Genomic DNA, 27,828 nt, shown 5'->3' on the forward strand with positions numbered 1-27,828 from the left:
AAATTAAATAATCTGATGACTCACTTACTAGTTCTAAAATACGGTGAAAGAGTTAAATCAGATAATTTGATGTTCCTCAATTTTGATTTCAAAACAACACTTTAACTATGACAGAAAAAAATTCAAATGAGATCGTCGAGCGACACGACTATGCTACTAGAATGTGAAAGTTGATTTGGTCAACAGGGCTTATCCAACTCAATTTTTGTTCTAATATTCTTTCATATATATGTATATGTATAAAGTCTTTAATTAGACCACAAAAAATATATAGGCCCAGTTAATCGGTTGGTTTTTCTTTAGGACAAGGACAACTTCAAGCAATGCATGTGGGGGCCGGCGGTAGTAGATGATCTGGGATTGGAACATCTTCCATCTATCTATCTATCTATCTATCTATCAATGAACTAATAATAATACGTAATGCCAAATAAAATGTGTTGTCAAAACAATTCATTTGTGACAATAGGCCATATTCCTTGAATGAAGACTTAAAATTTAAAATGTCAACTTAGCATCCAATAATTTCTAAGACTTAACTTGTTTTCTTTTTTTAAGCTTCAGCATTTGTTTTAGTACATTCAAGGATGGATGGATGGATGGATTCAATTTATTTCCAGAAAATCAAATTTGGCTCTGAAGGGAACATTAACCAACTTTATTTTATTTGTCTTGCTAGATGAGGGGGAATGGGCCTAACGTTCCCATTAGCGTCGCTATACATTGTAAGTCGTCTTCTACGGCTCCATGCATCAACCGACCAAACTGTAGCGGATTACCAGTCATGAATATTGCCACCAGCCGGCATGCCCTTCCTCACCGCAAATGCGCTCGCCGCCCTTGCCGAATCCGCCGTGTCGGCCGGCTCCGCCGCCCTCGGCAGAGCGGTCCACGCCCAAATTTTCAAGACCTTCGATAGCCCCTTCCCTTCTTTTCTCTCCAACCACCTTGTCAACATGTACTCCAAACTTGACCTGCCCAAATCCGCCCAGCTAGTCCTCTTGCTAGCCCCTTCTCGCTGTGTCGTCACCTGGACTGCCTTCATCTCTGGGTCCGTCCAGAACGGCCACTTCGTCTCTGCTCTCGTTCACTTCTCTCATATGCGCCTTGAGGGAGTGCATCCCAATGACTTCACCTTCCCTTGCGCCTTCAAGGCATCCGGCTCGCTCCGATGGCCCGCGACCGGAAAACAGCTTCATGGGTTGGCCATTAAGGATGGTCAGATACACGACGTCTTTGTGGGGTGTAGTGCTTTTGATATGTATTGCAAAACGGGTCTTCGAGAGGACGCTGGTAAACTATTCGATGAAATGCCCGAGAGGAACATTGCTACATGGAATGCGTATATTTCGAACTCTGTGTTCGACGGCCGGCCTCAGAGTGCCATATCTGCATTTATTGAGTTTAGGCGCATTGGTGGGGAGCCCGATTCAATTACGTTTTGTGCCTTTCTCAGTGCCTGTTCGGACTGTTCGTACTTGGAACTGGGGCGACAATTGCATGGGTTTGTAATTAGATATGGGTACGAGGCAGATGTCTCAGTTGCAAATGGGATGATTTATTTTTATGGGAAATGCCAACAGGTTAGTTCCTCCGAGTCAATTTTTATTGGCATTGGCAAACCAAATGAAGTTTCATGGTGTTCGATGGTGGCAACCTATGAGCAAAATGATCAGCAGGAGAGGGCTTGTTTGGCGTTCATACGGGCAAGAGAAGCCGGCATGGAGCCAACAGATTTTATGGTTTCCAGTGCTCTGAGTGCTTGTGCTGGGCTTGCAGGCCTTGAATTGGGCAGGTCCCTTCATGCACTAGGCGTAAAGGCCTGCATCGACAAGAACGTATTTGTGGGAAGTGCTCTTGTCGACATGTATGGCAAGAGCGGAAGTATAGAGGACTGTGAGACAGCGTTCTATGAGATGCCTGAGACGAACCTGGTTACTTGGAATGCGCTATTGAATGGATATGCTCATCAAGGATACGCCGACATGGCTTTAGCATTGTTCCAAGAAATGACCTGCGGCTTCCATGTATTGGTGCCCAACTATGTGACCCTTGTGAGTGTGCTGTCAGCATGTAGCAGAGCCGGGGAAGTGAAATTGGGCATGGAGATTTTTGAGTCAATGAGAAGTAGGTATGGCATTGAACCTGGTGTGGAGCATTATGCATGTGTTGTGGATATGTTGGGGCGGGCAGGGAAGGTAGAGCTAGCGTTTGAGTTCATAAAGAGAATGCCCATTCTTCCTAGTGTTTCAGTCTGGGGGGCTCTTCTTGGGGCTTGTAGAGTTCACGGGAGGCCAGAGTTGGGAAAGGTTGCAGCTCAAAATCTATTTGAACTTGATCCACACGACTCTGGAAACCACGTCCTGCTTTCCAATATGTTTGCAGCTGCTGGCAGGTATCATCGCTACCTTCTCATCAACACTTAAATCTCGAATTGTTGATAAAGTCCTAGATATATTACTGGTTTTACAAACTCACAAAATCACCCTTTTAGTTAGAACTTTTAGGCGGAAGACTTGTGGTGTTACTAATGACTATTATGGCGTGAGTGTAGGCTAAAAGAAAGCATTTTGAAAGTGACTCGTAAAATTCAAACATGGGATTCAAATATGGGATCTATTAAACTCACAAATCACCCTTTAACTAGTATTTTTAGATAATGACCCGGGATGTTACACTAATTACCATACAACACACTAAAGAATAAAGGGTGACTTGTGAGTTTAAAGGGTGACTAATTACCATACAACACACTAAACAATCTGCAACAACTTTTGCAGGTGGGAAGAAGCTAATCTGGTGAGAGAGGAGATGAAGGATGTGGGAATCAAGAAGGGGGCAGGATGCAGCTGGATCTCCGTGAAGAACATAATCCACGTTTTCCAAGCAAAAGATACCTCCCATGGACGACACCCAGAGATTCAGGCGATGCTGGCCAAGCTGAGGAGGGAGATGAAGGCAGCGGGATATGTAACAGACACCAAATTCGCTCTCTATGATTTGGAAGAGGAAGAGAAAGAGAGTGAAGTTTGGCACCATAGCGAGAAGATCGCGCTTGCCTTCGGCCTTGTCGCCCTCCCTCCCGGTGTCCCCATTAGAATAACTAAAAATCTCAGAGTCTGTGTGGATTGTCACAGCGCCATTAAGTTCGTCTCCAGGATTGTTGGCAGAGAGATCATTGTCAGAGATAATAATCGCTTTCATCGTTTTAAAGATAACCACTGCTCATGTAGAGATCATTGGTGATTAATTTTCTTAATTTGGAATTTCTCTGCATTATTTGTTTACTAACAATAGGTTTAAGTTCATCCCCAAACAGAGCATAACCTAATTTGGTATTATCAATAAATATTTAGTCATGCTAGATCAATCATGAATAAACTAACTCTGGGACCCATTATAAAAAATGTACGAATATGATCAATCATGCTAGATCGATCTGGGATGTGTTTGTTACTTTTACTTTTAATAGACCACTAAGCACGAAACGAGAGAAAGTGATCGATCTGGGATGTGCTTATTCACTGTACCTGACTACTTTCGCCGAGTGAGAGATTACAAGGACAAATCTTGCTGCTTGAACAATAAAGGAAAATCATGCTTACGATCTCTTCAATTTCTATCTCTGTTGAGATGAAAGTGAGTGTGTTTATGTAATATGCTCAAAAAGGGAATTCAAATGAATCTCCTGGCTTTCCCAAATTCATGGACGAGGCAAGCATTCTTCCTCGATCCAGAGCGTTATTAGTTAATTTTTTCAAACTCTGCCCTTACTATGCAGAGCATTTTTCATCGCCGTTAATGCTTACTGTTATAGTTTATATGCAAGAATGGATTTATTTGCTAGAAAAAATAGTCTCCAAGATTCAGAGTAGAAATAGTCAGAGAATACATAGCATTCCCAATGCAAACACTCTAATATTAAAGTTAAGTTCTTAAATGAAATAGCAAAAAAAAAATTTCAAAGTTCTTGATTGAATAGAAGTGTCATACCTTGAGAAATAAGAGTTCATCTATTTATAAAGATTTCTTCACTTTGTGGGTTGATATTAATCTTTAGTTGCATAATCAGCGAAAGAAAGAAATCATGAAGATAGGTTTGCACGTCTCTTTCACAAAAGGTGCCTTGCAAGAGGGTCTCTGGGGACTCTCTTGGAGACTCAAGACCTTTCCTACAAAGGTGTCTTGCCTCCCATGACGAAGCCTACCAAGAGGGTCTTCTCAATACCCCGAGCGAGACTTTTGGAGCCCATTGCACGAGGCCTTCTTTCCTTTGGGATTCATGTTTTCTCGTTGGTCGGCCGGCTCTATAGGTTTTATTGTTAACAGGGTTAGGTACATTAATAGTTTCTCACTCTTCCCTTAGGATTTCCTGAAAGAAGAGTAGTCTTTCGTCTCCTAGGAAATGCCTAGGGTCAAAATTGTCATGTGAGACTTGTGTTGTTCTTATAGAGGTTCTAACTCTCAAAACTCTTATCAATGCTCCCCAGACAAAGACCTTTCTTGTGAATGCCAAAAGACTCTCTTGTATGACAACTAGTCTATTGCAGACTTTCCCGTGTAACGGCTTGTCTCTCGCGAACTCTTTTGGATGCTTCTGATTTCATGGTAAGTCTTGTGATTTAGGAAATTCTTCTTTCTGAACCCTTGATAGAGAAAACAAAGTACATAACGAGGCCTGTCACTCTTTAAAATCTATCAGCCATTCTAGGTTAGTTTAAATTCATGGCAACAGATCTTGAAAGGGTTTGAACTCATTTCTTCTTAGACGATTACGAGATAAAACCCCCTGGGGAGGTATTGCCCATGTCGACGGAGATTGTATAGGAGTTCACGAGGCTTCATTAGCACCTGGCCTTTGGTTTCTCTTCTTAAATTCAAGATGAACTTCTTCAGGGTGACTTGCTAGTCCCGACCCAACTTTACCCAAATGGATCAACTCAATTGGTGGCATTCTCCGTCTTATGCCACTAGAGATGAGGGAGGATGTTTGATCACACACTTCCATGCCCGTCTTATGCCACTAGAGATGAGGGAGGATGTTTGATCACACGCTTCCATGCCCCTATATGGGCAATGTAATGCCCCCCTTTGTTTTTTTTGGACGTTAACTTAAGAAATTTTAGGAATATATTTTTTTTTCATAAATACATAACATAAATTATTCCAACAGATATAAATCAAATCCCAACAATCATGTTGTTCCTTTTCAGCATACTAAAATAAGAATCAATAAACTAAGACAAGTAATATCATCATAAATGCGGAAACTAGATCGAAACATCAAATGATACATAACTAAAATCACTTTATTCATAACATAAAGATCGCACCATCATTTAACATGACATCATTTAAATAAAATACATTATAATCAAAAGTCATGCTATGAGCCACCTACAAATCGTCGTCACTCATCGACAATTCCTTTCCCTTTGGCACTGTTACTTTCACCTGAAACGTTAAAATACTTCAAGGACAAAATCCAAATAAGATGCTTAATCATCTAAGTGAGAATTTAAAACAATATCATGAATATATGCAAGACATGAAACAAAACTGACATATCCCTGATATGCCCTCGTTCAAGAGAATCTCACACAACATTTAACTCTAACCTGAAAAAATGCAATATTTTTAAAGGCAACACAACTATATCGACACAATAGCATAACACAGTCCTAGCTCAAGAAGGCAATATCAACGCCTCTCCCTGACACAACAGAAAACCATCGTTATCACTTTCGATATGGAAAGGTCAACATCAATTCAGGAACCTGGGGAGTCACCCCACAATCATGCCAGGGATTACGTTTCTACTCAAAAGTATATCGAATCACGTCAACACAAATCTTAGCCACATAATGATCAACACTATTCTTAAAAATCCACGTCCATCTCGGGAACAATGTTATTGCTTAAAGGCACCTCTGATGGTGTTCACTAGAAGTCCCGCCACTTAAGCCAATCCGGAGTAGTGTCAATTCTCAGTCTCGCCACTTGTCGACTGTTGAGGTGGTATCCATTCTCAGTCCCTGTCACAAGTGGGCATTTTCCCTTGGCATGCTTCCCTAATGCTATCACTCTAGTGCCATTTCTCACATGAACAACCCAAAAACAAGCCAATACCACATGTTATGATTCGATGCATCATATAAATAACATTTTATGTATATAATTTATCGCACAAAATTCAATTCACATTCATAAAACATTTTGGGACAAACCTCCCACATGAATCAACCATCACATGTTAAATCACTCACATGCAACAAAATCGTTTGCATGAAACTAAACAAGTTTAGGGTCAAACCACTCAAAATAAATCAAGTTTTTAAGTAAAAACACTCACCTCGAAATTATTTCCGAACGTCTTAATTCTTGTGCACAACCTTAATTCTCATGCCAAAACTCAAACAACCATACTTTTACTCAATCTTGAGCCTCAATGTACCCTAGACATCATATTGATTTAAGAGAACATCAAAATTCATTTTTCTCAATTTCTTCATAATTTTTACTTATTTTCTTCCTTTTTTTTTTGAAAATTCCAAAATAAATATCTCTTCAAACATTTTTATAAATTTTCCTACACCATAAATCATAAAATAAATTTAAAAAAATAAAAAAATTCCAAAATTACCCTTAGTCTCATGCGTCTGGCAAGTGTTTGCGAGTGAAGGATGACGCGTGCAGCTCACGCGCTGATCGTTTTCTCTTGCTCCAGTCACCGGCGATTATTTCGATGCCTAATATTTTTATACCACCTTGAAGCCTTCCTCCAGTAGATCCTATTGGCACCTTCCTTGGCCTGAAAATATCACCAGATATGCCCCAAACGACCCAATTTCAGTCCAGCACCGACGAAATTCGCGACTTTTCGGCCAACCTTCGAACACCACTTAAACCACTACAAAACCTCACTAAACTCTCTAGAAATGCTTTCCAAGACACGAGGAACAAAAACCCTCTATCCAATTCTTCAAAAACAACCCAAAACTCGAGCAATTTGTGTGATAAATTCTTAAAACCCTCGACCTCTATTTATAGCAAAAATCTGGCAATTCTCAGCCAAGACTTGGCTTCCAAACTTCCCTAGGCCACAAACAACCTCCCCCAAGCCCAAGCTTAGCCATCCCATCGCCAAAATCCTCGATTTCAACAGTGACAGTGCGACAGCCAATTTGCAGCGTTCACACTACAGTTTGAACAATTACAGTTTTACCCCTTTGTTTCTTCCAAATGCCATTTCGGCCTTTTTGAAGAAACCCCTAAGTTTTCCAACAATGCCACTGAGACCCAAAAGTTCTAAACTTTTCATTCCATCCCCGAAAATTCAGAAATAACGTGATTTCGACCTCTCTTGAGCAAAATTAGAAGATTACACTCAAGCCCGAATGAACGATTTGACCGATAATCTTTTTATTTCAATCCGAAACCAACTCAGGGTTGTTCTACTTACTGCTCTGTGACATTCTAGAAGTTTCAAAAGACAATTCAATTTTTCAGCCCGAATTATAACTGTATCGAAAACTTTTTCTAATCTGATTTCTTTCGATGTCATAAATCAAGTCTTGAAATGGTTGTCAACACCATATCATCTTTCTTAGATATCTGGGTTCCAAGGTACTCTATTCAGTTGATTCGGTCACTCATAACTGTATCGAAAATTATGTTATAGTCATAATCTTCTAAAGATTTTACTTAAGGCCCAAGATAAATTATACTTAAAACCTTATGAAAATTTTAGGTGTTACAAGTAAGGCTCTCTTAAGGGTATTTCTTTTTTCCATTTTTGGTTTCTATTACTTTTGAGATGTCTTTTTAATTTTTTTTTTATTTACAAAGATGAGTCATTTCAGGGATGCTTTAGCTAAGAGGAGTGAAGCAAATAAGGCAAGGAAACATAAAGCTACTGAAACTACTAGGGCAAGCAAGCAATCATGTTTGTCTTTAGAGGCATTAGCTCCAACCATTAAAGCGACTAGAGGTCATACACCTCTCCTTTTCTTTTAGCTTCAAATAAGCCAAGCTCATTTCTCTGCTTGAGTAGGGGTCACAAAGGGTTCCCCTGCTTTTACTGTGCCTAGAGTTAGTGAATGCCCTTTAACTTTTCAAAGATCCAAACAACTGAGTAAGGACATGGTGAAGGCTCTTTTATACAATATTGTACTAAAAAGGGTGAATTGTGCTCCTCAAACTTTCATCCACCTTACCTCTACTAGATTCGTGAGAAGTCAAAAGGCTTTGGAAAACCCTTTTAGAAGGCTTCAGTGAGAGAGGTAAGACACCTTTACATGGGAGGTCTTAGGTATCTTGGAAAGTCCTTAGGGTCTCTTGAAAACCTTTTCACAAAGGCACCTTATGTGGAAGAGATGTGCAAATCTACCTCCATGATTTCTTTCAATGATAGTGTGATCGAAGATTAACATCAACCTAACAAAATCAAGAAACTCTTATAATTGACTCTTAAGCTTAATACATCAGAGTGTTTGCATAAGGAATAATCTTTGTTCTTTGACTATTTCTTTCTTGCAAAATATCTAAAATTTAGAGACAACTTTTCCTAACAAATAAATGTATTATTGTGTACAAGTAACAACCGATACAATTTATGTGTATTTGTGTAAAGTCAACGCAAAATTTAATAAAAAATATATAATGTAACAAATATCATATATATTAATATAAATATATTTTTTTTAATCACACTAACAAATCATGATTAACGAGCATGTCATATTTATAATCATTGCTCTCCATATATGATACATTTGCTAAGATCCATCTTGATCTTCTCATGTATTGAGGAGATCTCTATGATCAATTTTGATTCAATGGTAATTATTTATAATATTTTTATATATGACCTTGCTATTTGGATAGAATCGGTCCAGATAGAATTGTCTTTTTTTGTCATTTCAATTATTGACGTTAGGATAATTATATCATTTAACATTTTATTTATCAATAATACACTCTTCAGTCACAATTCAAAATTTCATTATCTCTCTTCTTTGTTAAATTTAAATTTTAGTCTCTCACCTGATTTAATGAATTTTTAGAATCTCAAGAGTCATAATGGCTTTAAATACAAATTATTCTACTTTACTTGAATTGATTGACGCACGAGATCATTAAAGACATCAAATAACAAAAATATCAATAATGAAACCCGCCCAATAATTCAAGCAACCCCCAATTTCTGGCGGACTACATCTAAATGCAATCCTCCATATACAGTGCTGGCGGGCTACATCTTAGATGCAGGCCGCCAAGCACTGCATCTAAGATGCAGCCCGCATGATACGCAGCGGACTGCATCTAACATGCAACCCGCTATTGCATCAACGGGCTGCATCTTAGATGCAGTCCGCTGCATATCTCAGCCTGCATGATCCGCAGCGGACTGCATCTAACATGTAGTCTGTTGTGCATCTTAGATGCAGCATCGGGCTGCATCTAAGATACAGTCCGCCCAGTGTGGACGGACTTTAACACAGATGAAGTCCATCCGTTTAATTCAAGGCAAGACGATAATTTCAAGATGAGGATATTTCATTTGATGTTTTTAGTCATCTCATGCATCAATCAATTCAGACAAAATAAAATAATTCATGAATAAAATAAAATAGAAGGAGAATGTAAAGAGAATACATTGATTACAGTCAATAGTGTGCTGCCACCTAAGTGTCATGATTGTCATTATTTATTTTCATAACTAATTTTTTTTACTTTAGAAATGTGTAGCTTTAATATATTGGGCAGTAATTTTAGGCGAGAGTTTTAGACGAGTGGAGAGTTAAAATTTTTATAAGGTTAAAATTATATTTTTTTTATTTAATATAATTAAAATATTATAAAATAATATAAAACAAGCATTAAATGTCTTTCTATTTGAATAAATTCTATCTAAATAGATTTATCGTTTTATATGTTATCGACTGGGAATTTACGCTATCGTCCATAACTCAATTATTAAAATAAAAGTGAAGAGACGTAATAATAGTGAGAGCAATTATAAAAAATTTATTCCGTCGGTCAGCGAGTATTCTAATTATTACCTTGGCAAGTGGCGATCGCTGTATATGTAAGCGGACAGCAAGTATTTCTCACTCACTCGACTGCACTCGCAAGGATGGCGGCCGCCAAGGGGACGTTCCTCGACCACGTCACCAAAGAGTCATCGGACGTCAAGCGTCTTGCTCAATTCTACCAGGAGGTATCAGCATCAAATTAAGTGTTCTGTTCTGATTAATTTCTCTGATATGTATGTATGAATGAATGCATATATCCGTATTGCCTGATCTACATATGTATGGTGGATTATGTGTTAATTGTGGATCTCTTCAGATACTTGGATTCGAGCAGATAGAGAGCCCCAACTTTCCTGATGTCGAAACGATATGGCTGAAACTCCCGCCTTCTTTCTACCTCCACCTGATCCAGCGGTATCCGGCGTCGCGGCTCCCGGAAGGGCCGTGGAGAGCCTCCGAATCGGCCGTCGCCGACCCCAAGAACCTCCCCACAGGACACCACATGTGCTTCACGGTCCCCAACTTCGATTTCGCCGTTCAAACCCTCAAGGTATGTATATACCAATTAAATTTACGCAAATGTTGATAATAAATGTACCATTGCCTAAACTATCTAATTATTGGTAGAATTATTTAAATATTAAAAGTAAGACATATTTATTATTATTAATGTTATAATTATGACTCAAAATTTAAATTGGTCTGAAATTAAAAATTTTAATTTGATTGTAATTATGATTTTGAATTTCACTATGATTAGAATGTTAGTTAAATTCAATTTTAATTTAAATTTATTTGATTTAAAGAAATATTTTCATAAATAATCTCTTAAATATGATATAATTTTTTAGGTACATCCATAAATAATTTTAACTCTATAAATAGGTGCTCAATATTTTGAAATTAATTATAATTATATTACTTTTATTGTAATAATATTTGTTTAGTGATATTTTAGTGTGCCAATATCACTTTTGTTTTGTCAATTATTTGCTTAGTAATATTTTATTTATTTTACCTATAATTTTTTTCAATTTGAATTTTTCATATAAAATTTTATATTTGTGTGCATGATTGATAGTTTAATCACGGTTTATATTCAATTCAATTTCGTAACAAAATAGTATCAAAACTGTTAGGTCAAACCATCAACATTTAACAAATCTTAGTCGAATATTCATTGTCATCATCATCTTTCTCAAGCTGGGTTTTAGGTTACCCAGCCCTAGCTGTCGCGATCGTCGACCACCCCGTTGCCACCGTCATTGCTATCGTCGACAGTTGCCATCAACTTTGTTCTCTCCGCCGTCAATCGCCAACAATCATCTCTGTCGCAACCTCTTTCGTCTTCATTTTGCTCATTGTCTGTCTATTCAACTGACGTCACCATCGAAGCTGTCGTCGCCATCATCTCCTCCTATAGCCTACTATTCGATCACCTTTTTCCCTGTCACCGGCCGTTTTAGTTTCTCTCGGCCTTCGCCGTTCACCCTTTCGCCATTGTCCAATCACTATCGATAGTGTGGCTTACTTGGTTTCCACCCACCGCCAACGACGGTTGATTTCCCCTTACCGGCCACCGCCTTTGACCATTGCCAATCTCCCTCGCCTCGCCGACCATCTGTCTCTCGTCCCCGTCAATCATTGGCCTTCCTGCTACTTTCATCCACAATTGTTTCTACCATTAATAAGCTTAAGCAAAACCATATTTGAATTTGGATTGGGGCCGACCCAATTGATCCACTTTAGATCTACCACCCAGTTTCAGATATGTCTTCTGCCCATATCTGACTCGGGTACGACCCGACCCATTGGTCCATTCCAGATCTAATAGATCTAAAAGCCTAGATCCAGATCTATTTTTGTCTAAATTTACTACACAAATTTGGTATTCTTGTTTGTTTTTTATTGGGATCTTGTTTATCAATCGTTTGGTATTATTTGTGATTATTTGATCTTCGTATTGATTACCTTAAAGTATGATATTCCATTATTAGATTAGAATATTTGATTATTATTATGACATGTTAAGATGCGTGCAATTTTAGTACGAATAAATTTAAATGAATGTGAAGTTATCAATGGGGATTTATATTGGTGAATGTGGACTTATTAAGTTACCTATATTTTAAGTGCGATTGAAGGTATCCACTATTGTAAATTGTGTGAATTTGGGTCAGGGGTGCGCAAACAGTCGATTTGAACCAAATCGAAAATCACTAACCAAAATAACCGATTCGCATATAATAACCGAACCAAATCGACCAACTAACCCCAACTAACCAAACTAATTGAAACCTAAACCGTGGTAATCAAACAGAACCAAACCAAATCGAAAACCAAACTAACTCACAAAATAACTAAAGAGACCGAACATTAGTTCGGCCTCATTATTGCTATAGACCACTTAATTCCAACTATCAAAATCAACCAAAAGATTCCTTTTAGCTCAGTGACCCTCATACCCAAAATTCAAAAGTATCTAATCGTTGAATTTTAGTAGATCTAGGTTTTAATGTAAAATAAAAATTGTCAAAAAACTTATCAAATAGGCCATGTGTCGATGGGCAAGCACAGTGGTGCAAATCAAAGGTAGAGAGATGTTGGGTTGGTGTCGGTGTCGGAAGATGACGAAGGGCCAAACGAATCAGAGACAAAGATGAAGGGCCAACTTTTCAACGTCGACCCTTCGCTTGGCCTTGTAACCCTTCTTCTTCATCTCTAGTTAGTAAGCCTAGAAGCAAGGGATGATAGTGGTGGCAAGGGGTGAAGGTGGTGGTAGAGGGTGGCTAGGTCGGACATCAGAAAAGAAGAAGATAGAAGGGCAAGTAGAACTCAAAATGAGGGACTGAACAAGTAACATCGGTTCAGTCCTTCCCTAACTGCTATTTTCCTTTTATAATGCACTCAAAAATAGCGTTGTTTTTCGTATCGGATCGAACCAATAATCAATAACCAAAAATTTTACAAAAACTAATCGAATTGCTAATTGACTACTAAAAAATTGAACCAAATTGAAGGGTTCGAATCGATTAATTTGATCTAATTGAACTTATGCTCAATCCTAATTTGGGTGGTATTATCTGTGGTGCAGTTTTGACTCGTATTTATTAAGAGATTAATTCTCTGTAAATTTGTTAGAAGAAATAATTTTTAATAATTTTATATTTGAATTCCATGTCAAGGTAGAGCGTGTTACAATTGTGATTCAGAATTCAAATTTGACTAAGATTATGACTCTTAAGTTGACCATAATTATGACTTCGAATTCGATTGTGATTAGAATGTTAGTCAAATTCGATTTTAAGTGAAATTTATCTCATCTGAAAGAATATCCTCATAAATTATTTTTTGATCAAGATGTAATTTTTTGTATATCTACAAATGATTGTATTATATCCTCATAAATTAGTTTTATAAATAAGCATCTAATACTCTGAAATTAATTGTAATTATATCACTTTTATTATAACAATATTTATTTAGTAATATTTTGGTGTAGTAATATCACTTTTATACTAATAATTTTTTGATTAGTAATATTTTATTTTTTATGATCGTGAATTTTACTGATTTGAGTTTTTCACGTAAAATTTTGTATTTGTACGTGTGATTGATGATTTGATTATAATTTATATTTGATATAACTTCATAACAATTAATAACACTAAAAATAAATATATGAATGCACGTATCTATTAATAAGAATAAATTAAAGAGACGTAATTATATGTTTTCGTTGGTTAAGGAGCCCTTAATGAGTTCTGGCCCACACGAAGAAGAGTGTGATTTTGTTCACCCCCTTTAACGGGGGTGAACATCACCCTCACAAAACTGTGAGGGTGAAAAAGGCAACGAAACGGCATAAAATATTGTGAGGGTGATGTTCACCCCCGTTAAAAGGGGGTGAACAAAATTGCACTCCACGAAGAGGCCGACTGCATCTCAACAAATTATTACACGGTGTAATGCATGGGATAATAATAATTTCATTTTGATCAATCTTTTTAGATATATAATGTAAGGGTGTGTTTGTTAGTATGAATTTTTTATAAAAAATGTTATATTTATAGAATTGAATTTCATTTTTATTGTTTGACATATTATATTTTTTATAAAATTAAATTTTATAGTACAATCATTAAAGTATATTTTGATATATTTTTTATGAAAAATTTCATTTAGATGAGATAATTTTTATTTTTTATATAAATTAAAAAATATTTTTTTAACTAAATATTATCAAACACGCTTTCTAATTAATTGATGGAGATCTCATTCAAAGTGCATTATATCTTCGCATTTATTTTCTTTTTCCTTGAGATGAAAGTAAATGCTTATATTATATTATATTATATTATGCAGGACAAGGGTATTGAAATTCATCTTACATCTCTCCTACATTGAAAGATGAGACAAACATTCTTTTTGTTGAATTACGTGTCATCACTCGCGCCCCTCGCTGAACCCGCTCTTGGGTCATCATGAGAGAGATAAATCGAGAGATATACCCAAATAATCAAGGTATGAGGCTGTATCCACTAACACTTATAAATGATCACCCTTACAAGAAATTGCTTCCCTAATAAGGAATTGCTTCCTAAGAGGGTGAGTAGCTTGCCTGTCTGTCTGCCTAACCTTTTGGGTGTCTAATTAATGGTTAATTAATTTAATGTCAAAAGATTAAAATTCATTAAGCCACCACCCTTTTTGCGAATTTGCAGGTAACGGTCTGGAAATTGCAAGCCCTCTAGGAGAAGTGTCAGCTGGGCGTTGGTTTGTTTTATAATATGGATTTTTATTTCCTAATTAGAAGCTGATAAAAAAGTTCTAGAAGGCCAAGAAGTTAGAAGACATGCGATGCGACATGTTGGAGGATAGCAGGAGCAGCCGCCTTTGCCTTGGAGCTTAATTTCATGTGTTTCTTTTTCAAAAGAAGATTGAGAATAAATAATGTTCGATAAAATTAAGAATATTCTCGATCATGCATGCATGCGTGTTGTACTGTTAATTTCCAATGCTCATTCAGTGAATTTATAAACTCTTTCACTCAATGTATTTACCATATTACGTGTGTTAGAGATCAAACTCAATTTTAAATTTTTATTATAATTATATATAAATGAGTTGACATAATCTTTTAAATAACTATTAATCAATAAACTATCAAAATTCATTAAACACTTCTAATAAATTAACCCCTTTGCCGAAACGAGAGCAGAGATTGAACTCAAGATCATAAATAGCATCGATCGGTAATTTGGTACGATAGCTGTTTGTATTTAAGCATGATCTGGTCGCCAGCTCACTGCCACCTGTCACGTTCCAAAGTCTCCACGAACCCAGCTCTCTCTCTCTCTCACTGCTACGTGCCTATCACTAAAATCCAACCTGCCGACTTTGCGGAGTAAGGATAATGCTAAACGTTATGACTGATGACAGTCGTGATGCTTAGCTGGCAGCACACCATTGGCTGTGTGCTGCCTCATGAGACAGTCATGATACTTAGCATTATTCGACTTTGCGCCTCTCCACGTGTCCTCCGAAGCATCTCCACGTGTCGCATTAATCTGGGCCACTACTCAGTTGGGCCAACTCTATATGATCTTCGTCATCCTCCGACATTTGAATTTAACCTGGTAGAATTTGCCGGAAAAGTTTCACCAGAAAGATGAGCAAGGAACAGCCACGTCGGCCCCAACCAGAGTCGGTGAAGTATGGCGACGTCTTCGAAGTCTCCGGCGACCTCGCCAACAAGCCAATCGCGCCGCAAGATGCTGCCATGATGCAGAGTGCTGAAACCAGAGTTATTGGGCGGACGCAGAAGGGCGGACCGGCTGCCGTCATGGAGTCGGCAGCGATGGTCAACGAGAGAGCTGGTGTTGTTGGCCATGGCGATGTCACGGACGTCGCCGGAGACAGGGGTGTCGCCGTCACCGCCACCAACTACCCCGGTGCCCGCATTGTTACGGAGGCAGTTGCCGGACAGGTCTCTTTCTCAAATTTATCGGGAAGAAAAATGTTGTCTTTACCTTCCCTTTTATGCACAAATTTCTAGGAAGAATCCATTCAAACCAGTTCTCTAAATTTATTCAGTTTTTGATAAAAGTGATTCTTTTTCTTATCTTCACACAAATGAAACTGATCCGAAGTCTTATATAGGGTGCCAAGTGCGAAGGTGTCGTAAAAGGAATTTCTTTTGTTGATAAGAATCCAAAATCACTATTTTTTAGATCCATTCCTAAATAGATCTTAACCTTAATTTTATAGTTCCTTCTTCCTTGTTTGTAGTGTATAATGAATATTAATGATAATATATATGTATGGTGTTTTTTGGGTTCCATCTGCAGGTTGTAGGGCGAAACTACCAGCCTACGCCAGTACAGAAAAACCCGGCGGCAGCCTCTGTCGAGGCTCAGATGACCATAGGCGAGGCACTGGAAGCCGCGGCTTACACAGCCGGTGACAGGCCGGTGGACCAGAGCGACGCCGCTGCCATCCAGGCAGCAGAGGTGAGAGCCACTGGCACAAACGTTATAACCCCTGGCGGAGTAGCGGCTTTGGCACAGTCGGCGGCTTCCATCAACGCCAGTCTGAACCGTGAGGAGGACAAGATCAAGCTCACCGATGTTCTCCGGGTAATGATCATGTGTGTGTGTGCGTGTGTTGTCAACTTCCTTAATTCGCCACCCAAGGCCTAGTCCATACATGCATTCTCATTATAAACGCCTTTTTTCTGGCAGGGTGCAATTGAGAGGCTGCCGGCGGACAAGGCGGCGACGAGGGAGGATGCGGAGGGGGTGGTGAGTGCGGAGGTGAGGAACAAACCCGACTTGACGACGCGTCCCGGCGGAGTGGCTGCGTCGGTGGCGGCAGCCGCCAGACTGAATAAAGGTGGAGCTATCTGAACTAATCATGAGAAGGGTTTTCTGGGGAAGTATCTATTACGTAGACGAAGATAATAATGTTGTGTTTATGGTTACGGCTCTTGTATGGTTCAGCCTGCGAGGAGCGTGAAGAGAGGCCGGACATTGTGTTCTTTTTCCCTTTTTTTGTCCTTCGGGAAGGATGTAAAACAAAATAAACAAATAAAGGCTGGTTGTTGCTGCCACACATGCACAGAAGGGTTCATACTTTTCTGCTTTGAAGAATCAATGAGGTTAATGGGATTACAGTAATTATTGTGGTTAATTATTTTACGAAACAAATAATCTAAGTGAAGTGATGTTTGGCAGATCCTTGTCTGGAAAAGTAATTAATTAATTAAACGAGCAGGGAGTAGGGACCCCAAAAAACAAGAACACAAGAAGCCAAAGCAAAGTATATAACTTTTTCTTTTTATTATGGGCCGTATTCCCTTTTGGATGTCTTTATAATTGGTACTGGTAGCATGCGATTCCAGCTTCATAGTAATTGCAAAAATAATTTCGTTGTATAAAATTAAATTACAAAATATCACTCTTCCTAAAAGTCTCTTTCAATTATAACTTCTTTGTGTATCATTTTGAATGTTATTCTCTACCTAACTGAGAAGCTAATATATATAAATAACAAATTAAAATTTTAACTTCTATAAAAAAAAAAAAAATATTGCATGTAAATAAAGGGACAAAAACATCCCAGCAACAGGCAGAAACCGTAGCGGGTGGGTCCCCAGACAAGGCAGCAGAAGGGTTGTGGGTTGTTACTGCCATGAACGATATGAAAGCCAGGTAAGCTGAGGAAGGGCATATGTACTCTTAACCCTATTCTAAACCCTAAAAGATTTTTGGGGGAAAAAAATTAAATGAATTAAAAGATGGAAACTCGCGCGAGGAAAAGGGAAAGAACACTTTCTCTGATCATCTCTGTTTTTGGGTAGATTTCTCTGATCATCTTCACGGACAATCATGTGGGAAACTCAAAAGGGATGATGAGCCTCTAACCCAGAAAGCAGTACTGTAAGCCAATGGTGTTCTCTACTACGTACTGTCGTTTTCATAAATTTTTTATTTTCTATTTTGGAGTCGCATTAATTATTTTATCTGAAAATATATATATATATATATTTGTTTAAAATTATTTGAACAAATAACTTTTTTCCTCACCAGACGAATTCTCGATTTTTTGTTTTTCTTTTTGCCTTTTTTTATGGGACTTATGTATGCATGTACGTACTGTCAAATTTGTCTTCTTCTTCTTCTTCTACTGCAGATGCTTGTTAATGAACATCTGGGTCAGCTGCACGAGTAGACGTCCTTTTGTTTTGCGTGTTTAAAGCAAGCTAGCAATTGCTTAGGTTAATGAGCGTGTTAAAATAAGTTTACATATAAATTATATATATATATATATTGTGTGTGTGTGGAATGAACGTATATATTATGTACCTAGGGCCGGACCTTCCATGAGGCCCATGAGGCAGTTGTCTCAGGACCCATGAAAATTTTAGGAAAACTTCACTAATTGGAGGCCCATAAATAAAAAATATTCTCATTTGTAAGGGCCTATTTCCTAGCCCAGCCGCCACTTTCTTCCCGTCTGCAAATTTTCTCCCTCCTCTCTTTCGCTCGCTGCCCTAGCCCTATCTCTCACCCTCGCTCTCACCTCTCGCTTCTAGCTGCTGCTCCGTCGCGGGTCACTCGCTGCCTCTCTCTCCTCTTGCTGAGTCATCCCTTCGCCCTCAGGGCCTCACCCTCTCGCTTCTCGCTGCTCGGTTGGGGGTTGCTCGTCCTCACCGGCTAGCCTTGCCCTCGTGGCCGATGGCTCGCTGCTCTGTCGCTCGCCCAGCAAGTACGCCTTTCGCTGCTCTGCTCGGTCGCTCGCCCTTGTGAGTTGTGGCTCGCTAGTCGCTGCGTCTTGCTCCATTGCTTGCTGTCATTGGTGGCTCGCTGCCTCTCGATTGTCGATTGGTTAATTAGATTCACTCTTTCAGATTTGCTTCAACTTTCAGCGCTTATATTCGGGGGCCCATTTTTTACATTTTGTCTCAGGGCCCCAAAAATTCAAGTACGACACTATACGTACCGTATATGTGCCAAGTTCTACTGAATTTAGGTGGACACAAACATACTCAAAATATAATAATTGTGGGTTAAATTCATAAGTTCCATAAAAATTAAACACTTTGATTTAACTATGACGTGGTACAATATATATTCCATTAATGCATACTACTGAAGTTGCTGGGACTGCGTCTGTGTGTTTGTGATTGATTTGCTTCTTGTGGGGTGCCATATGCCCTACGTACTGGCTCTCTCGGCTAAGGACTGACAATAATTTGGTGACTCTATTTTGGTCAGTTAATATATATATATATATATATATGAATTCCCCAACAGTGGGTAGATGTGGCACTAATTACATTATAGATGTAAAATGTGACATTTTCTATAAAAAAAGAAAAGAAAAGAATTGTGAGAATTATATATAAATGTGATATCTTCTATAGAAAATCCCAATGATGTATATATATTAATATTATAAATATATTCATAAAATACAAATGAGCAATCCCATATATATGGAATGAAAATATGAGTATGCATATTAATTAGGTAAATTTATTGAATATAAAATTCAATTAAGAATGTATTATTTTTCCCATTAATTAACACATGCTTGTGTCTGTCATGTTAAAGCCTCACCAGCCAAGGCGTGTAGTGTTCTCCCTCTTTTATCTCCGTCCACTCGCCCTCGACTCAAAGCCAAAAGCAACAAACGACCACTGTATACTCTCTCTCTCTCTCTCTCTCTCTCTCTCTCAAGAGAAAATGTCCAGCATCTTCTGGAGAAACTTCTACTTCTGCTTCTCTAAATTCAAATGCCCCTCCGCCGCTCTACCGCCGCCGCAGGAAGATCACGGCCTTCAACCGGATGCCACAACCACCCGGCTTGTCAAGAACTTCAACTCTCTCTACTACCCAACTCCCGACTCCAACTCCAAATCCCTCGCCTCCTCCTCCGACTTCTTCTCCTCCTCCGAAGACTCCGACGACGCCGACTCTTCTCCTGATTTCGCCACCATCTTCGCCTCCCACCGCTTCTTCTTCTCCTCCCCTGGCCTTTCCAACTCCATCATCGATTCCACCGACTCCCCGAGGGAGCCGGCCGGCCGAGCCCTGGTACCCGGAGGAATCGCCGTTCAGACGTACTCCCCAGACCCGTATCAGGATTTCCGGCGATCAATGCAGGAGATGATCGAATCACGCCGGATAATCGACGTGGCCGCCGATTGGGATTACTTGCATGAACTCCTCAATTGTTACCTCACGCTAAATCCTAAACACACGCACAAGTTCATCATCCACGCCTTCTCCGATCTTCTCGTCACCCTCATGTCATCGGCGACCACCATAGACAGCCACCGGAAAGCTCGAAACTTGCAAAGACTCTTGTAATTTTTCGTTTTACTTCTTGGGGCCGGGTTGTTGATGGGAAGTTGGTCTGTCTGTCTTTGGCAAGAAAGATGTTTCTTCTAGGAAGACAAGAGTAAAATGTATTGAAAATCAGAAAACCAAGGAAAGCGTGGGATGTTAATGCCTCGATCGGTGCACGTAATTTTTCTAACCTATATATTATGCTGCTTTTGTAAGATGCAATGTCTTGTATGTTGTTTGGTTGAATCTTATCGGGAAATGCTTAATTGATATCTCATTGTTCTATAAATCTACACCAATTCAGGTAAAACAAATTAATTAATTAATTTCGCGACAATCCAAGTTGCTGTGATTCTCTTCAGCTTTGTCTTACTGGTCCCAATCCCATGTTTCGTCCCATGCAAAATGTACTTGTAATTCTCAATTTGTATATATTCATATGAGACTGTAATTAAATCAGCCGTCGAGCCAATAATTAATTTAACCAATAATCAAATTGTAGTTCATGATGAAAAATTATAATTCACCCGCAGGCAATGTTGAATGTAGGAGTCAAATTAAACAAGAAAAGCTAAAGAGAGTTTTGAGATTAATTAATTATTCCATTGTTCATTTGACATCCAGAATTCAGTCTTTTAGTGACAAATAGATTTGGTGAGTGAGATATGGAATGCATGAATTCTTAACTACTGTGTATGTGGGATAGGGAACTTTCCGGCTTATTACATTAAGAATTGACACATTATTTTTAAGTCAAACTAATAGGTTAGAATGCTGGCAACTTTCTTTTTTTTAAATATAAATTAATTATACTGTTATTTATTTGAAGAAAATAAAATTAATAATGAGATCAATTTCATTATATATATATATATATATGACATATGAGTACGATGTCTATAGTTACAAAAATATTATTGTCACCTTAACATATTGTTACGGTAATCATGTATAAAAATTGTGTAAAGTTGCCATTCATTGTATGTTTAGTGATGAATATAATTGAAGGACCTGAAAAGCAATGCTCCGACAGTACAACCATCATCTCGTTAAAGTAGCAATCGCCAAAAAAACAGGTTTAGAACAAAAACCCAAAGTTTGGAGAGGAGAAAACGAGGATTTGATAAGTGACAAAAGGTGAGAGTTTTCCCATGTTTATATTATTTATAGGACAGGGAGGGGACAAACAAAGAGAATCCAAGAAAGGTATCAACAACCACAACATAAATATATATATATAGTGGATGAAATGAAATGCCTCTCTTTTAATTTGACTGCCATTTCTTAATTAGTCTCAGTTGGTTTAGGTGAGGTTACAGAATACCTACTTCCTTAATTATAAGCAGTCTCTACTGAGTATATATGTTGATGATCTTATCCTTCATTCTATATTTTCTTGGTCTGTGGGTTCTAAATCCCATATTAGCAGATTTCACGTTCTTCTGTTTCAGAGAGCTAACTGATCTTATCAGTAGCTAGCTAGTATAAATAAAATAACAAAGTAAGAGAAAGATAAAACTTATCACTGTCTAAGCATTATTTAACCTTTAGAACTGTTAGTGATCAATATCAAATCATAGTTTTTCTCTGTTTTCTGGGTGTCGAGATCTTATAAATTATGATCATAAAAAAATGATGTAATCTTACTCGGTCAGTCAACAAAACTACACAAGAAGAGGTGCCGTCCATGCAGCAAACTCTCTTTCTGGTTGTTTTATTTATTTTATTATCTGAGAATCTTTCTCATTGCTTTCAAGGATTCAAAGGAGGGCACGTCGATTATTGACGTCCACATCAAATCAAAGGAATGGGTTAAAGCAGAAGAAGGAAACATGGAAGTGTGTCCAAATGGAAAAGATTGGGGAATCCATATTATCCATGGGTGGGTCATCTCACATCAACTCAAACTCTCAAACCAAAGATATGGATGTTTTCCATATATGAATATAAGATCTCAACCCTGAAAAACAAACACCTCTTCGTATCACAGCTGAGCTGATACGGAGATCAGTCGATCAATGGCCTGAATTCAGGTCATTAATTTGACGATTTCACAGCACCACGGAAATGGGTCAGCTGAGACTCGTTGGCTTGTGGCACTACTGTGTTCATAATTATACCTATCAGCTTGATTAATTGTGTTGTGTGCGTTGCCAGAATTGAACTAGTACTGTTTCCACCAACAGATCTGCACCAGTCTTTCTTCCTTTGTTAGGATTAATGAGTTTCATGTCAGTCTGCAGAGACGGCATTCAACTGGGTTACTGTAGGGTTGGGTCTTTCATTTCTCGAAGCCCTTGATTCCACCATATGCATAGGCATGGCTTTGAAATATTGGCTTCACGGTCAAAGTTTGAACCACGTGCAGATATACACTGGTTTCTCCTGTATAATGGAGTCATGACCAGGAGTTATAAGAACTGAGAATTAAACCAATTTTAAGATGAAATTACAAACTAACTTGATCTGGTTTGGCACACTTCTCAATTTCAATTCTGGTTTTCTTTTAGCATCTAACAAATTAAACTTAGTTATTTTAAATCATCATTATCATCATAATCACAAACCCTAATTAATCTCGGAATTGATTAACTCTCCATTCTTTGTCTAGAATTCATTGTAAAAAAAATCTAACGATTTTATAGTTAAATAGAATAATATGGCAGCAGAATTATGTAACAAACTTTTTTTTTTTTTTTTGGGGGGGGGGGTTTATTAAGCACTATGACATTCTAGAAACTTTTATACTACAATTTTGTTAGAAGAAACATAACCCATTAAGTGAAAGAAGAAAATAAAACAAAACAAAATGAGCCCATTTGTGATAGGGCAGAAGCCCATTGTTTGCATTGCTTAGACAGGGAAAAGGTCTCGAGCCCATTTACATTTCATTTACAGTGTTTCTAGTTTGATTTATTTATTTTGTTTTGCTGGTTACCTCGAAACCAAACACATCCACTATCAGTGAATTATTATTTGGCTTGCTCGGAGGCAGAAAATGGCGATACAAATCTCCTTTGGATCTCCGATTTTGTCATACCCACCAAAACCCTATTCTAACATACGAATCAAATCCACTTCCATTTCCACCAAGCCCTCTAAGATCACCATATCCACCAGGACAAGAACCACCCCCTTCACCATCAGAGCAACCGCCGCCGGAGAAGAAGAAAAAGAAGAAAAGCCTCAACGCACTGACAACAGCGTCGCTGAGCCCCGACCTGTTATTACCCAACAAGGCACTCCCAACGAGCCGCCGCCGCCGCAGCAGCAGCAGTCCGCAAGCACCGAAATCGGCGGCATCTCGGAGTTGGGTTCAGAGATAAAGAAGGCGATGAAGGAGAGGGAAAAGGAGGAGGAGAGTTTGTGGAGCGGCGTGGCGAAGGAGATAAGGGAAATCGAATGGCCCGCCTTCGGGAAGGTCCTGGGGACCACCGGCGTGGTGCTGGGAGTCATCGCCGGTTCCAGCGTTGTTTTGCTCACCGTCAACGCCATTTTGGCCGAGCTCTCGGACCGGGTCTTCGCCGGAAAAGGCGTTCAGGACTTTTTTGGGTAAGGGGAAACAGTCGGGGGTCAGTGGGTACATAGGCTTGAGCTTCAATCGTAGGCATTGGCTGAGAAAAGCTCGTTGTATTTTCCCCTCCTTTTTGTTGAGAAAATATCACAAACAATGCCTTGATATTCATTATATAACTGCAACAATTGTTGATTTTAAACAGTATCACAACAGTGACTTGCTGAAGAGCTTCCATACCAAGAAGAGTACAACTGCTTCCATACAGGGAAAGAAAAACCTAGAAATATTAATGATACAACTGCTTCTTAATAGCACATATCAGCTACCAAAGGAAAGGATCAAGAAAACAAGTCTGAAAATCATAATCAAGTAACAAAATGGCACAAGTTACCAGCAACAAGGGGGAGAAAAGGAAATTGTTTTGTTTGAAAGTAATTCATTTGTCAGAGCCTGCAGGGCCAACAAGAACTCCCTGTGCAGAACCTTCCTTTTTGCCACCGTCATCCTTCACTTCACCATCAGATTTTCTAATCCTAATTTTGTATTTAGCTTCAAACTCGGCAATTTCCTTCTTCTTCTTTTCCAAGGCCTCATTAAGCCGAGTAATTACCTCGTCGAGACCTTCCTTGTTGCGCTGAACAGCTGGCAAGACCTCTCTGATTGTCCTCTCCACCAAGACACCTCCAATCATCCTGTAGCACCGCCGTGATGGATCGAGTGGTTTGATGGCATTGATTACCAATGTGTGCTCACTTACTTCCATCTCTAGTTCAGTGATCTTGGAGTATATTTGGTTGAGTTCAGTCCTCATTGCACCATATATGTTGGCAACTGCTTGCTCATTAATTGGTTCCTTACCTTCAACTTCAGCATTACCAGCCATGATTCTGGTAACACGCGTACAACACAAAGGTGAGCATATAGGATATAGCAAAAACATTCTCACGCTTCACAACTCAAGAAACATAAACTCTGACAATCATTTATGATGCGGACACTGATCAAGACCCGGCCCAAACCAAAACCAAGCCGACCACGCCGGAATAGTAGCACTAGAACAGTATTTTAATACTTTATATGTTTTAGGATTCTACTTGATTTAGGATTCCACTTTATGTTTCTACTTGATTTAGGATTCTATTTCATATTTGATTAGGATTTATTTCTATTAAGATTCTAGTTGGATTTTGTTTACAAATATTAGATAGATTTGGATTCGCCAAATACTATAAATATACCTAAGATCTAGAGTTTGTAATCAAGTTTTTCTCAATCAAATTTTAGCGATCTATTTGAGTTTTCTTAGCAAAACAGTCATGTTTTTGCGTCTTCTTGAAAGCTAAGCTTCGACCATTGAAGTTTGCTCTTTCAATGATTTATTTTGGTATGTTTTTTCACAAGCGCGCTATACGCTGCGTTAATTTATCTCAGCAATAGAATAAATGTATTTGAATAGAAAAAGACTCAACAAAGTTTGTGCAGAGCATGCAAAGAGAATCAGTCAACACTCAAAACACATAAATGAATCGTCCAAATGGTATTATGTAGGCAAACAAGTGGCTTTAAGTAGTGTTTTGTCACGGTTATCACACTACTGTATGCAAATAATGCAACATCTCTTCCAGAAGGACTACTTATTGGAGCCTTTAGATCTTGATGCACCTGATGGAATACAAATAAAAGTACAGAACAAGACAAACAAAAGTACAATGACAAAAATAAAACCAAGATAATAAGTCTCAGGTCAAGCCTTCAAAAAAAATATCATGGCCCTGCCCTCAACTTCATCATGCATATCCAAGTCAAACCATATAGTTAGTTTAAAAAAGGGCATCGACAGTGCACAAGGCTGCTAGTTTAGAAGGGGTGGTGTGTGTGTGTGTTTGTTGGGGAGAGGAGGGGGGGGGGGGGGGGGGGGAGTGTTTGTACACAACCTTTTCCTTGTGTGTACTAATTTTCAAACAATGACAATAAATGTACAAAGAGGACAAAAATAAAAGCTCACTTATGGCACCTAAACCAAACAGAAAGCAAACAAAAACACACTTAAATCTATGTTGCTGTGACAAATGGTTTCCCACGATTCCATTTTCAGGAAAATTCATAACTTGTTTTTCAGTTTTTAGGCCATTTTCCAGTAACAACAAAATAAGAACAGGTTGGAAAAATAAAAAAGTTAAACTCACTTGAGAACTCCAACCAAACCAATAGAATGCCTAGAAAAGCAACTCATCAGGTTTCTAAGAGTCTTTTCCGTCTTACCTTAATCCTCAACTCCATGCCAACCGTATTCTAATTTGAATCAAGGAGTCTAACATATAATTAGAATTCAGATAAAACAGTCCAACATATGCTAAGATTTTTTAACCCTCTTTATGGATGCGGTGGGCAGATATTCCTTCGAGCATAACATTGCTTGTATCAAATGATATAGAAATCTTTAAATATTAAAAAAAATGATATAGAAATAAACAACCCCCGCCCCCCCCAAAAAAAAAGAAAATAATAATAATAATAGTTAATAGATGGTATCAAGTTCATATTAAAAGATGGATAAATAAAACAAAGTAAACTATAATTGAAATCAATGAAATGTTTCTTAACGCTAAATGCTAATAAAAAAAAAAAAAGTTATCTAATATAAAAAAAAAGGAGTGATGCACAAATCCTATGCCTGAGAACTACCTCCAGGCCCTATTGCGTCACCAAGAAGCTTGTTTTCTACAAAAAAGTGGAATTTCTTGTTAGACCTACTTCGACCCTCTTTCTAAATTGAAGGGAACAGATCTCCACAGCATGATACGATACAACATCATTATATAGAGTGCATGACAAACTAACTGGGAGAAGGGGGGAAGGGTGGGGGGGATGTGCAATGGACAGTTGACTTGGAAAACAAGTTTGGGAAAGGCAATGGATTTTTTCTTTTATAGACAAACGAACTAATTGCACAAAGAAGAGAATATACCAAACGGAAGAACATAGAAGATAGATTAGAAAGAAAAAGCCACCAAAACAAGCTGCTCCATTTTGATAAATCACAAAGAACTCAAAGATGAACAATCCAAAAGGCATGCCTGGCATAAGACAATAGCTACTTGCCATGAATAAAATTAAGCACAACCCACTCCAAAATTGTATACAGCTTTTAGGTAGAAAATCATATTGGATTGTCCCAAGAGATGCAGAATACAACCAGAAAAATGCCATTAGAATTTATACAACATCACCATCACTCTAGTGATGCGGCAAAAACATCAGAACTCAGCCCCTACAACTTTACAGCAATCTCCAGCACTAAAGAATCAATGAAATATAATTTCCTTCGTACCCTAACACAGAAACCAAAATAAGGTGGAAGCAACAGTGCAAACTAACGTCGTCCGGCTTGTTTGCAAAACGGGACCTTGAGGTTTTGCAACAACACAGAACGACCAATAGCAAGTAATAAAAAAGAACACAGTTTATAGGCAAAAACAAAATGAAGGCGGCATTTCCAATCGATAAAAGATCGAGCAAATCACCGGAACAAAAGTCGACTTTGGGAGAACCCGAAAACAGTTCAGACAAGGAAATCAAACGAACACAGAAACAGAGATCATAAAGGAACCCTAAATCATTAAGAAGTGATAAAAGTGTAAGAGTAGAAAAGGGAATTAAATAGAAACCCTAAATAAATTGATGTATGAATCGACGAGAGATGAACGGACCTTCGTCGTCGAGGTTATTAGCTGACGGCGAACCGCGAGAACGACTTCAATGAAAACGAGAATCCCTGCACACGGAGAAGAATGGAGAAGGAGAAGTGTAGGGCCTGTTTGGACTTTTGGAAAATTAATGATTCATTACTGTGAAGCTTAATACATTTGAGAAAAGAGGATCAAAAATGAAGGCAGAGTGTGGCGGTATAACTATTCTG

General features: G+C 38.4%; 6 protein-coding genes across 7 annotated transcripts; 5 read left to right on the top strand and 1 right to left on the bottom strand.

The window, feature by feature from the left end:
* Positions 1-124: 124 nt before the first annotated feature.
* LOC127798855 (pentatricopeptide repeat-containing protein At4g14850) lies at positions 125-3,270 on the top strand. The gene is made up of 2 exons (XM_052332490.1): positions 125-2,395; positions 2,781-3,270. The coding sequence occupies exons 1-2, from the start codon at positions 807-809 to the stop codon at positions 3,244-3,246; spliced, it is 2,055 nt and encodes a 684-aa protein (XP_052188450.1). The 5' UTR covers positions 125-806; the 3' UTR covers positions 3,247-3,270.
* Positions 3,271-10,050: 6,780 nt separating this feature from the next.
* LOC127798795 (uncharacterized) lies at positions 10,051-15,538 on the top strand. 2 transcript variants are annotated; one of them, XR_008022493.1, is made up of 4 exons: positions 10,051-10,222; positions 10,354-10,587; positions 14,403-14,561; positions 14,762-15,538. XR_008022493.1 is itself a non-coding variant. In XM_052332397.1 (3 exons), exons 1-3 carry the CDS (start codon positions 10,139-10,141, stop codon positions 14,789-14,791), a joined length of 348 nt encoding a protein of 115 aa, XP_052188357.1. In that variant the 5' UTR covers positions 10,051-10,138; the 3' UTR covers positions 14,792-15,538. The 2 variants fall into 2 exon arrangements, 1 of the variants encoding a protein (XP_052188357.1); XM_052332397.1 differs by lacking the exon at positions 14,403-14,561.
* Positions 15,539-15,653: 115 nt separating this feature from the next.
* LOC127798794 (late embryogenesis abundant protein D-34-like) lies at positions 15,654-17,152 on the top strand. Its single transcript, XM_052332396.1, has 3 exons — positions 15,654-16,026; positions 16,388-16,675; positions 16,781-17,152. The coding sequence occupies exons 1-3, from the start codon at positions 15,709-15,711 to the stop codon at positions 16,943-16,945; spliced, it is 771 nt and encodes a 256-aa protein (XP_052188356.1). The 5' UTR covers positions 15,654-15,708; the 3' UTR covers positions 16,946-17,152.
* Positions 17,153-19,674: 2,522 nt separating this feature from the next.
* On the top strand, positions 19,675-20,643 carry LOC127800350 (transcription repressor OFP12). The gene has a single exon (XM_052334920.1). It carries the CDS (start codon positions 19,787-19,789, stop codon positions 20,411-20,413), a length of 627 nt encoding a protein of 208 aa, XP_052190880.1. The 5' UTR covers positions 19,675-19,786; the 3' UTR covers positions 20,414-20,643.
* Positions 20,644-23,327: 2,684 nt separating this feature from the next.
* On the top strand, positions 23,328-24,085 carry LOC127798837 (preprotein translocase subunit SECE1). Its single transcript, XM_052332464.1, has one exon. The coding sequence runs from the start codon at positions 23,391-23,393 to the stop codon at positions 23,946-23,948; it is 558 nt and encodes a 185-aa protein (XP_052188424.1). The 5' UTR covers positions 23,328-23,390; the 3' UTR covers positions 23,949-24,085.
* A 66-nt stretch (positions 24,086-24,151) lies between these two features.
* Positions 24,152-27,787, bottom strand: LOC127798838 (prefoldin subunit 2). Its single transcript, XM_052332465.1, has 2 exons — positions 27,620-27,787; positions 24,152-24,796 (listed from the first exon to the last, which is right to left on the bottom strand). The coding sequence occupies exon 2, from the start codon at positions 24,790-24,792 to the stop codon at positions 24,346-24,348; it is 447 nt and encodes a 148-aa protein (XP_052188425.1). The 5' UTR covers positions 24,793-24,796; positions 27,620-27,787; the 3' UTR covers positions 24,152-24,345.
* Positions 27,788-27,828: the final 41 nt, after the last annotated feature.

The sequence above is a fragment of the Diospyros lotus genome, chromosome 4 (assembly GCF_014633365.1).
Source record: "Diospyros lotus cultivar Yz01 chromosome 4, ASM1463336v1, whole genome shotgun sequence".
NCBI classification, from domain to species: Eukaryota; Viridiplantae; Streptophyta; class Magnoliopsida; order Ericales; family Ebenaceae; genus Diospyros; species Diospyros lotus.